Below are 14,054 nucleotides of genomic sequence, written 5' to 3'. Positions count from 1 at the left end.
ATAGAAATAAGAAGGATATGGGATATGCCAGTGGAAATCGTACCCATAATCATAGGAGCACTAGGCACGATCCCAAGATCCCTGAAAAGGAATCTAGAAAAACTAGAGGCTGAAGTAGCTCCAGGACTCATGCAGAAGAGTGTGATCCTAGAAACGGCGTACATAGTAAGAAAAGTGATGGACTCCTAAGGAGGCAGGATGCAACCCGGAACCCCACACTATAAATACCACCCAGTCGAATTGGAGGACTGTGATAGAGCAAAAAAAAAAAAAAAAAAAAAAAATAATAATAATAATAATATATATATAATAATGATAATCATCATCATCATCATCATCATCATCTTATTATAAGAAAAATTATAATAAGAACCATTTGTAAATTAAACAAAAACCCGTTCCGTCCTTTCACTGTAGGATTCACCTTCTTAATAATAATAATAATAATAATAATAATAATAATAATAATAATAATAATAATAATTATTATTATTATTATTATTATTATTATTATTATTATTATTATTATTATTATTATTATTATTATTATTATTATTCTATTCATGAAAAATCCCAGTGAGATCCATTTTTATATGAAACAAAAATAATTTGTCTACTGTCACTGAATATCCCGCAAATGCTACAGTGTACCCTGTCCTTAATTTGACATAAACACATCTAACAATTACTCCCAGATTTAGAAACTTGAATAAATTTAATTTTCAACAGCAATCTGCCCTATAACAACGCTCTAATTACCGACGTATGTCTGGGAGACTTTCTTCCGCAATTATCATTCATCAACTTTCTCATTAAACTGTTTTCGAAAGTTGGGTAATTAGCGATGATTTCATGACACGGAATAATTGTATCTAGAACGGACTCAAGAAATTGCGCGAGTTTTCCTAATGATCTATCGGTCTACAACGACATTTTTCAAATAAAATGAGGGAAAATAGTGAAGAGATGTTTGGAGGGATGATATTTTCTAGATGGAGATAACATCCACTGAATACACACACACACACACTTATTCCCCGAGATCGAGTTTCGGTGGGGCATCAGAATATCTTCACTTATCTCTTCATCTGGATCTAGGATTGGTAGAGGCACACGTTTGTAAAATGTGAAGAAATGTGGTGGAAAGTGGAATATATAATATATATATATATATATATATATATATATATATATATATATATATATATATATATATGTATATATATATATCTATATATATATATCTATATATCTATATCTATATATCTATATATCTATATATATATCTATATATCTATACATCTATATATCTATATATATATCTATATAGATATATAGATGTATAGATATATATATGATATATAGATATATAGATATATATATATAGATATAGTATATATATAGATATATAGATATATATATATATATATATATATAGATATATAGATATATAGATATAGATATAGATATAGATATATAGAATATTATATATATCATATATATATATATATATATATATATATATATATATATATATATCCATCCAGACACCTGGAACTGGATCAAGAACTAACATGCCCTTATAAAATACCCATGACTAAATCCTGTAAAATTTTAAGAAGTTAATAAAAAAAAAGGGTGTGGGGCATTTGCCTAATTACCCTTTTCCCGACCTACACGAGAGAAAGAAAGGAAAAAATATAGAAAGCCCAGCAGCATTCCAGCCCTCTTGCTAGCAGAGGCATTTATCTCTCTTGCACTTTCCCTTTTGCGGGAAAATAAAGTGTTTTTTTTAGTTTGTATTCTCTAAAAGGAATCAGTCACCACTTCTCTCTCTCTCTCTCTCTCTCTCTCTCTCTCTCTCTCTCTCTTGTTTACAGGCCCAATCTTTCGGAAACATCGGAATCAATATTCAATTTTCAGTCGAGTGGACGCTAAATTTTTTTTCGTTTTTACCCAATGTTTGGTTTTTCGCATTTGTGCTGAGTAAACTGAATCTGTTGCAGGTTTTTATTTTGCTGTTTGGTTCAGCCTCTGAATAATGACAGTGAATTACGAAGTCTATGTTTTTTATTTGTTAGGATGTTTAAACATGTATCATGTTGTATAAGCAACAGCTGGCTAGCTATATTTTTTTACCCTCAAGTGATCAGAGTAGTTTTAATTTGTAGTTTGATTGAAAAATATTTCCGTATACAAAAGTAATCCTTTATGTAAGCAATCCAAAAGCCTTCTATGTTTCCTGAAAATCCCTCAGAGATAAAAAAAAAAAATAAAAAAAAAAAAGCAAAAAAAAAAATGCATCGGGATCCATTTGTTTGCTTCGTCCTAAAAGGCTAACATCTAAAATTTTCCTCAGTTGAAAAAGAGATTAATTCAAGTTTTATCCTGACAAAACTCTAGTGACTATAAATTACGCTTTCTTTCTCTCTCTCTCTCTCTCTCTCTCTCTCTCTCTCCTCTCTCTATCTCCTCTCTCTCTTCTCTCTCTCTCTCTTCTTCTCTCTCTCTCTCTCTCTCATCCTCCTCCTCTAGGAATGAGCGTATTTAAATTTCTCCTTACGAAAGGAATGATGTAAAATCCAGTCAACATCGAAGAACAATCGGTATTTTGACACGTACATACTTACGTACATACATATATACATACATACTTATATACATACATACTTCCACCTGGCGCCACCAAGGAGGTTGCGTCAACATTTTCGTAGCTGACTCTGAATCTTGTCCTTTTGAGACCTCTGTTTCCACGAAGAGTCACAACGATGACATCTATCATTTTAAAGAGTGTCATTGCTCATCACATCCGCTTATTAACCATCAGTTAATAAAAAAATTAAAAAATAAAGACAATTCAAAAATACAGCACATACATTCATCCCTTGCATTCCTAAACACGTCCCCCCCACAACGTTAAAAAGACAAAATATGGAGAAAACCACAGTTAACTCACGTGTGCAATCCCGCGGCTCATCCGTCCTATCTGCGCAGTCCGTCTCGCCATCGCAGTAAGCATCCGCCGGAACGCACTCGTAATTCCCACAGGTGAACTCTGATATCCTGCACCCGGTGGCACCAGCCTCGAGGAACAGCAGGAGGAGGATGAACAGCTGCAGAGGGCGCAGCCGATGCAGGAGCAAGCTCTTGTAGTACTGGTGGAGATTGCTGTGCTTCGAGATCCGTATAGTTAGGGAGGGCACCAGATGACGTCGCTGATCGTCTCGCTTGGGGTATGGCGGATCTTCTTCTTCTTCTTCTTCTTCTTGTTGGTGATGGTGGAGATCCCTGAGCTCTCTTCTTCTTCTTTCGCAGGTCGTGTCGGAGGTGGCGTTGGTGTTGGTGATGGAGATGGTGGCGATGGTGGTGATGGCGTTGTTGGTGGTGGAGATGGTGGTGGTGGTGGTGGTGGATGATGAGGGAGGTGAGTTGTTGAACTTCATTGGAGCTGACCTGTGAAGGAGAGAGAAATGTTTCGTTTGTTATTTATGTATATATCTCCATCACTTTCAATTAAGCAGATGTAACTCATAATTTTCATGAAGCATATTTTATGTAAATAACAAAATGGAACAAGAATGAATTAGAGATGTGTAATTAATTATCAAAGAAGATAAATTCAGATTTTTTAAAAATTTATCGTATTTTACAAATGAAATACGTTTACCCTTCAATAGTATTTTCAAGAAATTCAGGTCTGATTGTGAAAGAAATTAAACATAGCTTAAATTTGAATTTTAAATTTGATGTTTAATAATCAGGAGACGAGGTTTTCTCTTCAAGAAATTTTCATTATTATTATTATTATTATTATTAAAAACGACTGCTGCTTCAGCACTATTAATCTTGTAAAGCGTCTTCTCTATCTTTCTGATGACGGCTTTCTCGTTGTTGCTGAGACTGGCGAGCAACGCACCAAAGGGCATGGTAAAATTCGGTTGAGTCATTTGATTTATTATTGCTTATACAATTCTCTCTTTCTCTCTCTCGCAACATCACGATATAAGGAGATGGACTCGCCACTGGAATTCAGTCCCTCAGCAGTTATCGCTTGATAACGTCCTGTGGATCAGGAGGAAACGTCGCGTTGGAGAGAGAGAGAGAGAGAGAGAGAGAGAGAGAGAGAGAGAGAGAGAATTGTATAAGCAATAATAAATCAAATGACTCAACCGAATTTTACCATGCCCTTTGGTGCGTTGGCTCGCCGTGTAAAGCAACAATGAGAAAGCCGTCATCAGAAAGATAGAGAAGACTCTCTACAAGATTATAGTGCTGAAGCAGCAGTCATATTTAATAATAATTATGAAAAATTTCTTGAAGATTATTATTATTATTATTATTATTATTATTATTATTATTATTATTATTATTATTATTATTGTTGTTGTACTTAGGATGCAGACCCTCTCTCAAGCATACTTTATTAAAGTAATGGCTACTTCAGCAGCATTACACTTGTAGAGATTCTTCTCTATTTTGCGAATAGCGGCTTTTTCAGTGCTACTTAAACAGGCTAGTAGAGCGCTATAGAGGTCATGGTAAAATACAGGGTCAAAATAGGTGTATATATTTGAATTTTACAGATAAACTATGATACCATAGTCATCAAAGTCATTAACGATTTTCTCTCTCTCTCTCTCTCTCTCTCTCTCTCTCTCTCTCCTTAAAGCGAGCTTTCGTCTGGAGCTGCCAGACATCCTCCGGGCTGGGAAGCTGAGGGTGGACTGATCTTGGTGCGGTGTCCGTCCTCCTTATATCTGTAGTTGACAACAGGGGGTCTGCCCCATGCTTGTTTCCTATTGGCTGGTGGCGGTGAGTCTTGTTTTTATTGGCTGCCTGAGCCAGGTCTCAGTCCACCCTCAGCTTCCCAGCCCGAGGATGTCTGGCAGCTCCAGACGAAAGCTCGCTTTAAGAAAGAAAGAAAGAGAAGAGAGAGAGAGAGAAAAAAAATCTTTAATGACTTTGATGACTATGGTATCATAGTTTATCTGTAAAATTCAAATATATACCCTATTTTTGACCCCTGTATTTTACCATGACATCTATAGGCGCTCTACTAGCCTGTTTAAGTAGCACTGAAAAAGCCGCTATTCGCAAAATAGAGAAGAATCTCTACAAGTGTAATGCTGCTGAAGTAGCCATTACTTTTAATAAAGTATATTATTATTTATTATTATTATTATTATTATTTCAAATCTAAATGGCTTTCCAAGTCCAGTCTGACATAGATCTTTGACTTACCATATCTAAGTTATTATTTACCAAATTCCTTTCTCTTCTACTTTTTTCGTGACACAAACTCAAACATACATAGAGAACACATGACCACGACGAAACATATATGAATGATTAAATCATATATATTACGAACAATTCTTTTTATATTCTCGTAAGAAACAGGATACACCATCAGTTCCATACAGATTTTCAAAAAATAGTAGAAGTTTTATCCAATCCTATCTCATACCAGAATACTCGAAACTCAGTTTTAAAAACTCATGTTTAAAGTAGAGCGGAACTTGGAGAGTTCCAAGCGTCTTACACAGAGGAAACTGGAGTACACAGTATTCGGAGGAGTTCGTTGGGAAATGCATGAAAGACATAAAACTTCTGCCTTGAACGAATACGAATTCTCGGGTTCCAAGTGGAGAGAGAGAGAGTCCATAATATTCGTTGGATAAAACAACAACAATAGTGATGGTAGTAAAAAGATGGAAGGAGAAGGAAGAGACTGATGCACCTTTTCAATTATTATTTCTCATGAGAAAGTATTTGGAAATAAAATATCTTTGTGATATTAAAATGTTATAGCTTCTATGTGACTAGAAAAGCTGTATGTTTAAACCCCAAGCAATAACGTGCACAGTTTTTTAAATCCAGAACTGTATGTAAAAATAATCTTATCTAAAAATCATATCTCAAGAAACAGATAACAAAAGTAGAAACAAAAAACAAACTGAAAAAGAAGCTCTGCTGGGCCTATCTGCTATTGTTACATAGATACAAACTAAAAAAAAAAAATACAATAGCTTTTTTTAACCTTCGGAGCCATAGCCAGTTCTTTAGAAGACTTCTGAAACGAACATTGGAACGAGCTCACGAGCACAGCACGACAACCAAGTCTCCGGAAATATCGAGAGCGATAACCATTTCTGGTCCTTGTGGTACTACACAGCTCAGTGTTAAGAAATTCATCTGAGCTCTGAAGTGAGATATTGGACTGGAACACACTGGGAGAGGGTCTTCAGAGAGAGAGAGAGAGAGAGAGAGAGAGAGAGAGAGAGAGAGAGAGAGAGAGAGAGAGAGCTGTATTTGGTAAATTATTTTATTGGATTTTGAGTAAGTATATACTATATACAATGGTTCTAGAAGAATTTCAGTTCACCATGAACATGAGATTCTTTAAGAACTATTCTTGAAGTGAACATTTTAGAAGACTAATAAACAAGTCAAGCTGTGGGGGATGATTTTCTCTTGCATACTTTATAAGTTGTTACATAGTTGTAGTATTTATTATTATTATTTTAGTAGATAGATCCTAAAACCTATTCATATGGAACAGCCCACCACCAAAGGGGCCACTGACTTCCAATTCAAGCTTCCAAAGAATGTTGGTTTCAACCCTCCACCGCAGACCCCATACAGCAGCAATAACTGATCATGATACAGAGCCAGGGACTTTTCCTCGCCCTGGGGGAGAAGCGAACCTGCGACATCTGAGTGGCGCACTACGACACTAACCACTAATTAACTATTTATACTGGAGAAACGTTCTTAAGCAATGATCTGTACCTGATACTTCTATAAAAAGTTAGCCCACAAGGGATGATAGGAAAACTGCATGGGGTTGAAATCAACCCTCTAAATTTTCCCTTTAAACCAAATACACAAAAACTCCTCACGAACAAAAGAACAAAAAAAAAATACTTCGGTACACCCTGCAATTGCAATATCATTCCGTGCAAGTGCCGGAGATGCAAAGAAAACGGAGGAGATAAATATACAATGTTTTCTTCTTCACCTGATGTGAAGGAGGTAATTCCGAGATATAGCCCGAACGTTTTCTGTTTTTTACGGCCGCTGAGAGAAGGAAGGAAGGAAGGAGAAATGAGAGAGAGAGAGAGAGAGAGAGAGAGAGAGAGAGAGAGAGAGGAGGCTGGGGGATTCACGTACAACATTCCAAGCAACATGCAGCCTGGGAAGGGCCATCATAACATCTAATGTTCTCTCTCTCTCTCTCTCTCTCTCTCTTCTGTTCTCTTCTCCTTCTTCTTTCTCTCTCCTTTTTTCTCCCAGTAGTCATAAAACGCAAAAAACTTCAATGTATATCTTTGAATCCTCTCTCTCTCCTCTCTCTCTTCCTCTCCTCTCTCTCTCTCTCTCTCGCTCTCTCCATTTTTTTCTCCCTGTCTCTCTCCTCTCCTTATTTTCCTCCCATTATCAAAATAAAACGCAAAAAAGAAAACTTCAATGTTTTTTTATATTTTTTTGAATCTCTCTCTCTCTCATCTTCTTCTCCTCTCCTCTCTCTCTCTCCAAAATAACAAAACATAAAGCTGCTAACAGCTCTCCTTTCCTAACCTAGATTTCCTTAGCACGTTTCCTGTGAGCTACAAATCTACGAGGAGATTCACCCCCATAGCCCCCAACCCCATCACCCCCCCCCCCCCACTCACTCAACTCAACCCCTCCACACTCACCCCACCATACCCATTTACACTCCTGAGTCGTATCGAGCGGCTGTACACGACTAGTCTTGTAGTCTTCTCTTGGCTGACGAAGAAGGTCGTCTTCTAAACAGTTCTCTAGCCTGGTTCCCTTAGACCTGCAGTCACCGCCTTTTGTTGCGTCATTTAGAAGACCGTTTCCTGCTTGCGACGGTTTTGTTTTTTATTTCGGTCATCTACCGGCAAGATGTCGTTGAAATTATTAGCATTTTTAGAAGAAGAAGGAGAAGTAGAAGGAATGTATTCTTTAGACGTTTGCTTTTCCTCACCAATATTACCGCAAAATTTATCCAACATAAATTCATTTTAAAGACTTATTCAAGCATATAACTTCTTCTTCTCCCTCTTATTCTCTCTTTTTATATGTTTATCTTTCCTTCCTGTCTTTCTACCTCTCCGTTCTGTATAGCTGTCAGTCACTTTCAATGCTATATAGGTAGCATCATTTTGTCGTGATCAACTGGAGTGTCCTGGAACCAAAGATCTTTAACAGTCTTTTGGGATTTCTAATTTCATTCTTGGATTTTTTTCCCCGGTGTTTGGCCTTTGGCTTAAATCTCATCATTCATTACATCCCACCAGTGTTCAGGAACAGAGACCAGAGTTCCCTTATTCCCCAAAACAAATCGAGTAACCTCCAGTAAAGCAGATCATTGAAATCAAGGGAACAGATATCTCAAAGAATAATATTGACCATCACTTTTCCTTCGCGATTTCGTAAATGGCAGTTCAAACACTTAGGCAAATTTAATGTAATGTCTCTCTCTCTCTCTCTCTCTCTCTCTCTCTCTCTCTCTCTCTCTACTGTTCGGGTCGGTTTCATTTTAACGACGTTGCAAACGCACGTTGAAGGGTTGAAATTTCAACCCTGTCCTTCGTTCGCCATTAGATACTTAAGACTTTGAATGATGGTGGAGATAGTTTGTTTTTGTAATTTCATCATCAGTGAATTTTCAAATTGCTTTGAATACCTCTATGGTAAAACACATAGTTATAATAATGTAAGTTTTCTGTAAAGGAGTGCATGCAAGGTTCGGTAATTAAACTGCGAATGTGACAGGTACTGGTGTTGTTCGAGTCCATTTTAGGCAAAATGGCTTAATGTTTAAGAACTATTATTATTATTATTATTATTATTATTATTATTATTATTATTATTATTATTATTATTATTATTTACGAAACCTTACTACCTACTCCGAGAAAGTAATATAGTTTGAAAAGGTGACGAGTGATGAAGAAACTTACAAAAATGAACTCTTATCCTGAGTTCAAGGAAAAAAATAAAGATTATCGATATATACTTCCTGGCCAATGTTTCGCAAACGTCCACTTTTCATTCATATATATAAATAAAAAATCAATATTTAAGAATATCTTATTCATGTCATCTGACGTAAAGTAAACTACTAACTAAAAAACATTATTGTCATTATTTTCATTCATTATACCGAGGTTAAGCGCTAACCATATCTTTTGTTCTATTCCTTTCAAAGGTTGAGTCCCGAAAGCATCAGTGAATGTTGCTAGTCAAGAATGTAAACATTGACAGGTACGTAAGTCCAAGTGAAATGCGCCGCCCTTACGTACACGCACGTAATGATAGAGAGAGAGAGAAGGAACGAGGGAGAAAGGAGGGAAAAGAAAGAAAACCCCCGCGTCATATGGGTTAGGAGCCAGCGAGCAAATATTGACGAACTTTTTCTTCACCACATTCGACTTCAGTTAATATGCGCCGGAATTCTCTCTCCCTCTCTCTCTCTCTCTCTCTCTCTCTCTCTCTCTCTCCAACACTCCTCCAATTCCAACAGAGCCATCTTCAACTCCCTGTCTTCTCTCCTCTCACTCCTACTTCTCTTATTCTCTTACGTTCTTCTTTAACCGCCAAAACTCCCCACTCCCTCAACTAAGCTTTCTTCAAATACCTTTCTTTCTTCTATCATTCCTCTCATTCTTCTCAGTACTACTCCTCTTTCTTTTTCTTCTTCTTCTTCTTCTTCACGTTCAAACACTTGATCGTCCTCGTGAAAGGCTCGAAAGAGTTTTTTTTTTTTAAAGAGGAGAAAAGAGGCACGAAGAAACGGGACGAATTGACCAAAAGCAGCGCCTGTATTCTATGAGTAGTAAAGTCGATCCCTGAAGATGTTGTAAGAGAGGCGATTACGAAAAGGAAGTTTGATTTTTGTGAGTATCCCTTTTTTTTCATTTTACTTTTACTTAAACTCTTTGGTTTAGAGTTGCTTGACCATTTCGTGTTTTATTGTCTTCATTGTTTTCATAAATAATGCGTTTTTCTAATTCCTTGCTTTTGTTTATAGACATGTTCATATTATAAGCTTCGAATATGACAGATATAATGATTTTGGGTACCAGCTAATAGATATATTTTTTAAAAAGAATTTGCCACCTAAAAGAAGTTTTATATATATATATATATATATATATATATATATATATATATATATATATATATATATATATATATATATATATGTATATATATATATATATATATATATATATATATATATGTGTGTGTGTGTGTGTGTGTGTGTGTGAGTGATTGTGTATGTGCTATTCTGGGGCAGACTAAGCCAGAACCTACATTAGTACTTATTACTAAGAATAATTTGAATCAATAGATTCGCGAGATTCAAAAAGTTCTCTCTCTCTGCTCTCATCTTCTCTCTCTCTCTCTCTCTCGTCTCTCTCTCTCTCTCTCTCTCTCTCTCGCTTTCATATTCTGAGTCAAATGTCTAAATTTCAAATTGTTTACCTAAATCAGCAAGACTCTCTAAACTCTCTCTCTCTTCCTCTCTCTCTCTCTCACACAGAGTCTTCTCTCTCTCTCTCTCTCTCACACACAGAGTCTTACGTAAACCAAATTACGGAACTTCAGTTATGTTGCTGACATTCCCCAAAGAGCCAGCTGCATCGAGTTCGTGCCTCATACCAGAAGGATTCCTTCGGCATATCCTTTTTTTCTCCCGTTCCTTTGAAATCTAAACCCAAGAAGGCCTCACTCCTCTGGCCCTTGTTTCTCCTCACGTAGCAAAGTAACTTTTTGTGAGTGAAGAGGAGATGGTTGTAGACTCTCTCTCTCTCTCATCTCTCTCTCTCTCCCTCCTCTCTCCTCTCTCTCTCTCTCTCTCTCTCATCTCTCTCTCGACAGGACATCATGCTAGCAGAACACAAATTAATCACCATATACATATATTAATATTAGATATATCTATATAATATATATATATACATCATTATTAAATATAGATATATTATATATCTTTATATATATATATATATCTAATATACATTATATAATAGATTATATTTATATAATATATATATAATATAGTATATATATATATTTATAAGAGAGAAGAGAACATTGAATGAGAAGAGAAGGGGAGAAAGAATGGAAAGACGAGGGGGGGGGTAAGGGGGTAGGGGAGACGAGAAGACGAGGAGAGAGAGAGAGAGGAGAAAATAAAATGTTTTTAGTGGAAAATAACTCAGATTATTAAACAAACAAAAAAGTATTAGACACCAGCACAGTATAAAAAGTAGCGAAATTTGTAATATGGTAGTGGCTTGCTTGAAATAATTTACAAAATTATTATAATATTCATGAAAGAGAAACCATAGATAATATCTGAAATAAGAGAGAGGACCGCAAATGAAATGAAAACGGTAAATCTTTGTCATCAGAGGAAATTTAATAGTCACAAGATTCCAGCTCCATTAATGATTCCGAAGAATACTTTTAATAAAAATGAATCATAAAGACATCGATTACGAAAGATGAAGAAAGTACTCCATTTTGTGTATGTAACAGAAATATGTTATCAAAGACGAGGACTTTCTTCCACGCAGCAGGACCTCCCAAATCTCATTTAAAGTTCCCCAATCGAGGTGGAAGTCTATGGGCAAATATTTACCCCCAAACCGACAATGTAAATAATTTCTACCGAACTCATTTTGGTTCGAGAATTTACCAGGGCTGACTTATTCCTCCCGAGTTTGGTAAAGTTAGGAACGTTATTTTTTTGTAATGTCAGCGGCCACAGATGGGGCTTTCTCGTTGGTTCAGGAGAGGTTTTCTGTTTGGCTGAGAAAAAAAGATTTTTGATTGGCTTACAAGAGGCTCTCTGATAGGTTAGAAGGGGCTTTCTTATTGGCCTAGAAGAGGTTTTGTGATTGGCTTAGTAGAGGCTTTGTGATTGGTTTAGGAGGAGCTTTCTGATTGGTTCTGAAGAGGCTTTGTGACTGGTTTAATAGGAGCTTTTTCAACGGTTCAGAAGTACCTTTCAGATTGGCTCAGAAGAGGCTTGTGGTTGGCTTAATAGGAGCTTCCTGACTTGTTCAAAAGTGTCTTTCTAACTGGCGTAGAAGGGGCTCCCTAAGTGGCTCAGAAGAGGCCTTGTGATTGGCTTAGAAGGAGCTCTCTGACTGATTCAGAAGTGCCTTCCTGCTTGGCTTAGAAAATGCGTTCTGATTGGCTTAAAAGACGTATTCTGATTGGCTAAGAAGAGGATTCTTGACTAAGATTGTGATCCAGAATTCAACGATCAGAGGAGTCTTTCTGATTGGCATAGAAGAGGTTATCTGATTGGCTTAGCTCAAGCGAGGTCCACTGGGGCTTAATGATTTCTTTAAAGCCAGTGCCTTTTTTTTTTTTTTTCCAGAGATCCTGGAAACGTAAAGAGAATGTTACGTTGATAATCGTTTTCACTATACAAAACAATGTCTGTGTCTTTTAGATTAGGAAATCATTTAATAAAGACAACACTCATATTGATGATTGTATATACTGTATTGTTGCTTACTCACATAATATCGTCACAAACATATTTACTTACGCTAACTCATATTTATTTTTTTAACTCTACGGCCGCCAAGGAAGAATTATTTTCAAACTTGGCGACGTATATGAAAGAGATTTTCGTCGGGGCAGAAAAAAAAGAGAGAGAGAGGCAAGGCAAATACAACGAATTCGCTTTTAATTCTCTCTTTTCTCTCTCTCTCTCTCTCTCTCTCTCTCTCTCTCTCTCTCTCTCTCTCTCTCTCTCTCTCTCTGTTGTGAGCAATATGACAGAAGTTCTCCTTTGGGTGAGGCGTGACGCACCCAAGCATATAACACACCCTGTATTATTAGACTCCTGAGTCCCCTCAAGGATGTGGTTTCTATACCCCCCCCCCTCCACCCTATTCTCGCCATACCGCCACCACCCAGGTCCCCACAGACCCATTTCACTCTTGCAGGCTCATCTTAAGTTTTCGGTCCCACGGTGACAGTCACGGGCCATTTTCGACGTCTTATGTTGAGCACATTTGAAGTTTTGTCGTTGGGTGCCATTTTTAAAATGAAAATGTCCTTTTTGAGTTATTACTTTGCTAAAATAATTTCCATTCTCTAAGGAGAAAGTGGAGAATATTCTGGTAATATTCTCGTAATTGCTATTTCACTCAGATTATTTCCATTATTTGACGAGAATGTAGATAATATTCTCTTTATTTTTAATTTATTAAGATTATTCATATTCTTGACGAGGATAATATTCTCTTGATTGCTAAATTATTGCAATTATTTACATTTTTTAGCGAGAATGTGGAGGACATTCTCTTTATTGTTATTTCATTAGAATTATTAGCATTCTTTGACGAGAATGTGGATGACATTCTCTTTATTTTTAATTTATTAAAATTATACATATTCTTTGACGAGAATGTCCTCATGCTCTATATATTTCTCTGCTTAATATTACAGATATAATATTTCCTCAATTTTCCCTCTTGTTATTATAGAAATATTAGTACTTTGTAGTAGGTTTGAACTGCAGAAGAATAAATACTTAAATATTACTCTCTCATAAAGTTGTTTGTTCAGATCATTTTTATTGGAGTCTTTTATTATTCTTCTTGTATGTATAAAGCAGAATTTAGCTTGATGTTCTCTAAAGCGAAAAAAAAATATTGATAAATAAATTATAATAATGTTTAACTAGGTTTCTTTAAAAGAGAATAATTTTAACGAGAATAAATTGTTGTTTACATCTTTACCCCAGATTAATGAAATCCAGATGTTTGAATTCAATTAATTTCTTACTAATATTAATTAATATTTTCTTATCAGTTCAGGTAATTTCGTGTGGCTAAAAGAATTGCATAAGGCAAAAGTAATGTATTTCCCTCACATAAATTTAGGCCATTTCATACGGTTTAGCATTATTCACTCAAGTCTGACGCTAACAAAACTCACAAAAACAATTCATATTTATCTCTCACCGCCTCCTCCTCCTCCTCCTCCTCCTCCTCCTCCTCCTCCTC

General features: G+C 36.1%; 1 protein-coding gene across 1 annotated transcript in view; it reads right to left on the bottom strand.

The window, feature by feature from the left end:
- LOC135209566 (uncharacterized) overlaps window positions 1–14,054 on the bottom strand; it is a 180,561-nt gene that overhangs the window by 43,929 nt on the left and 122,578 nt on the right. The window contains 1 exon segment of the mRNA XM_064242225.1: window positions 2,957–3,453. Within this exon segment, the coding sequence (XP_064098295.1) occupies window positions 2,957–3,443 (487 nt within the window). The 5' untranslated portion in view covers window positions 3,444–3,453.

The sequence above is a fragment of the Macrobrachium nipponense genome, chromosome 38 (assembly GCF_015104395.2).
Source record: "Macrobrachium nipponense isolate FS-2020 chromosome 38, ASM1510439v2, whole genome shotgun sequence".
In the NCBI taxonomy this organism is placed as follows: Eukaryota; Metazoa; Arthropoda; class Malacostraca; order Decapoda; family Palaemonidae; genus Macrobrachium; species Macrobrachium nipponense.
Note: the sequence above shows the minus strand (reverse complement) of the source record. Positions and strands in the feature narration are given on the sequence as shown.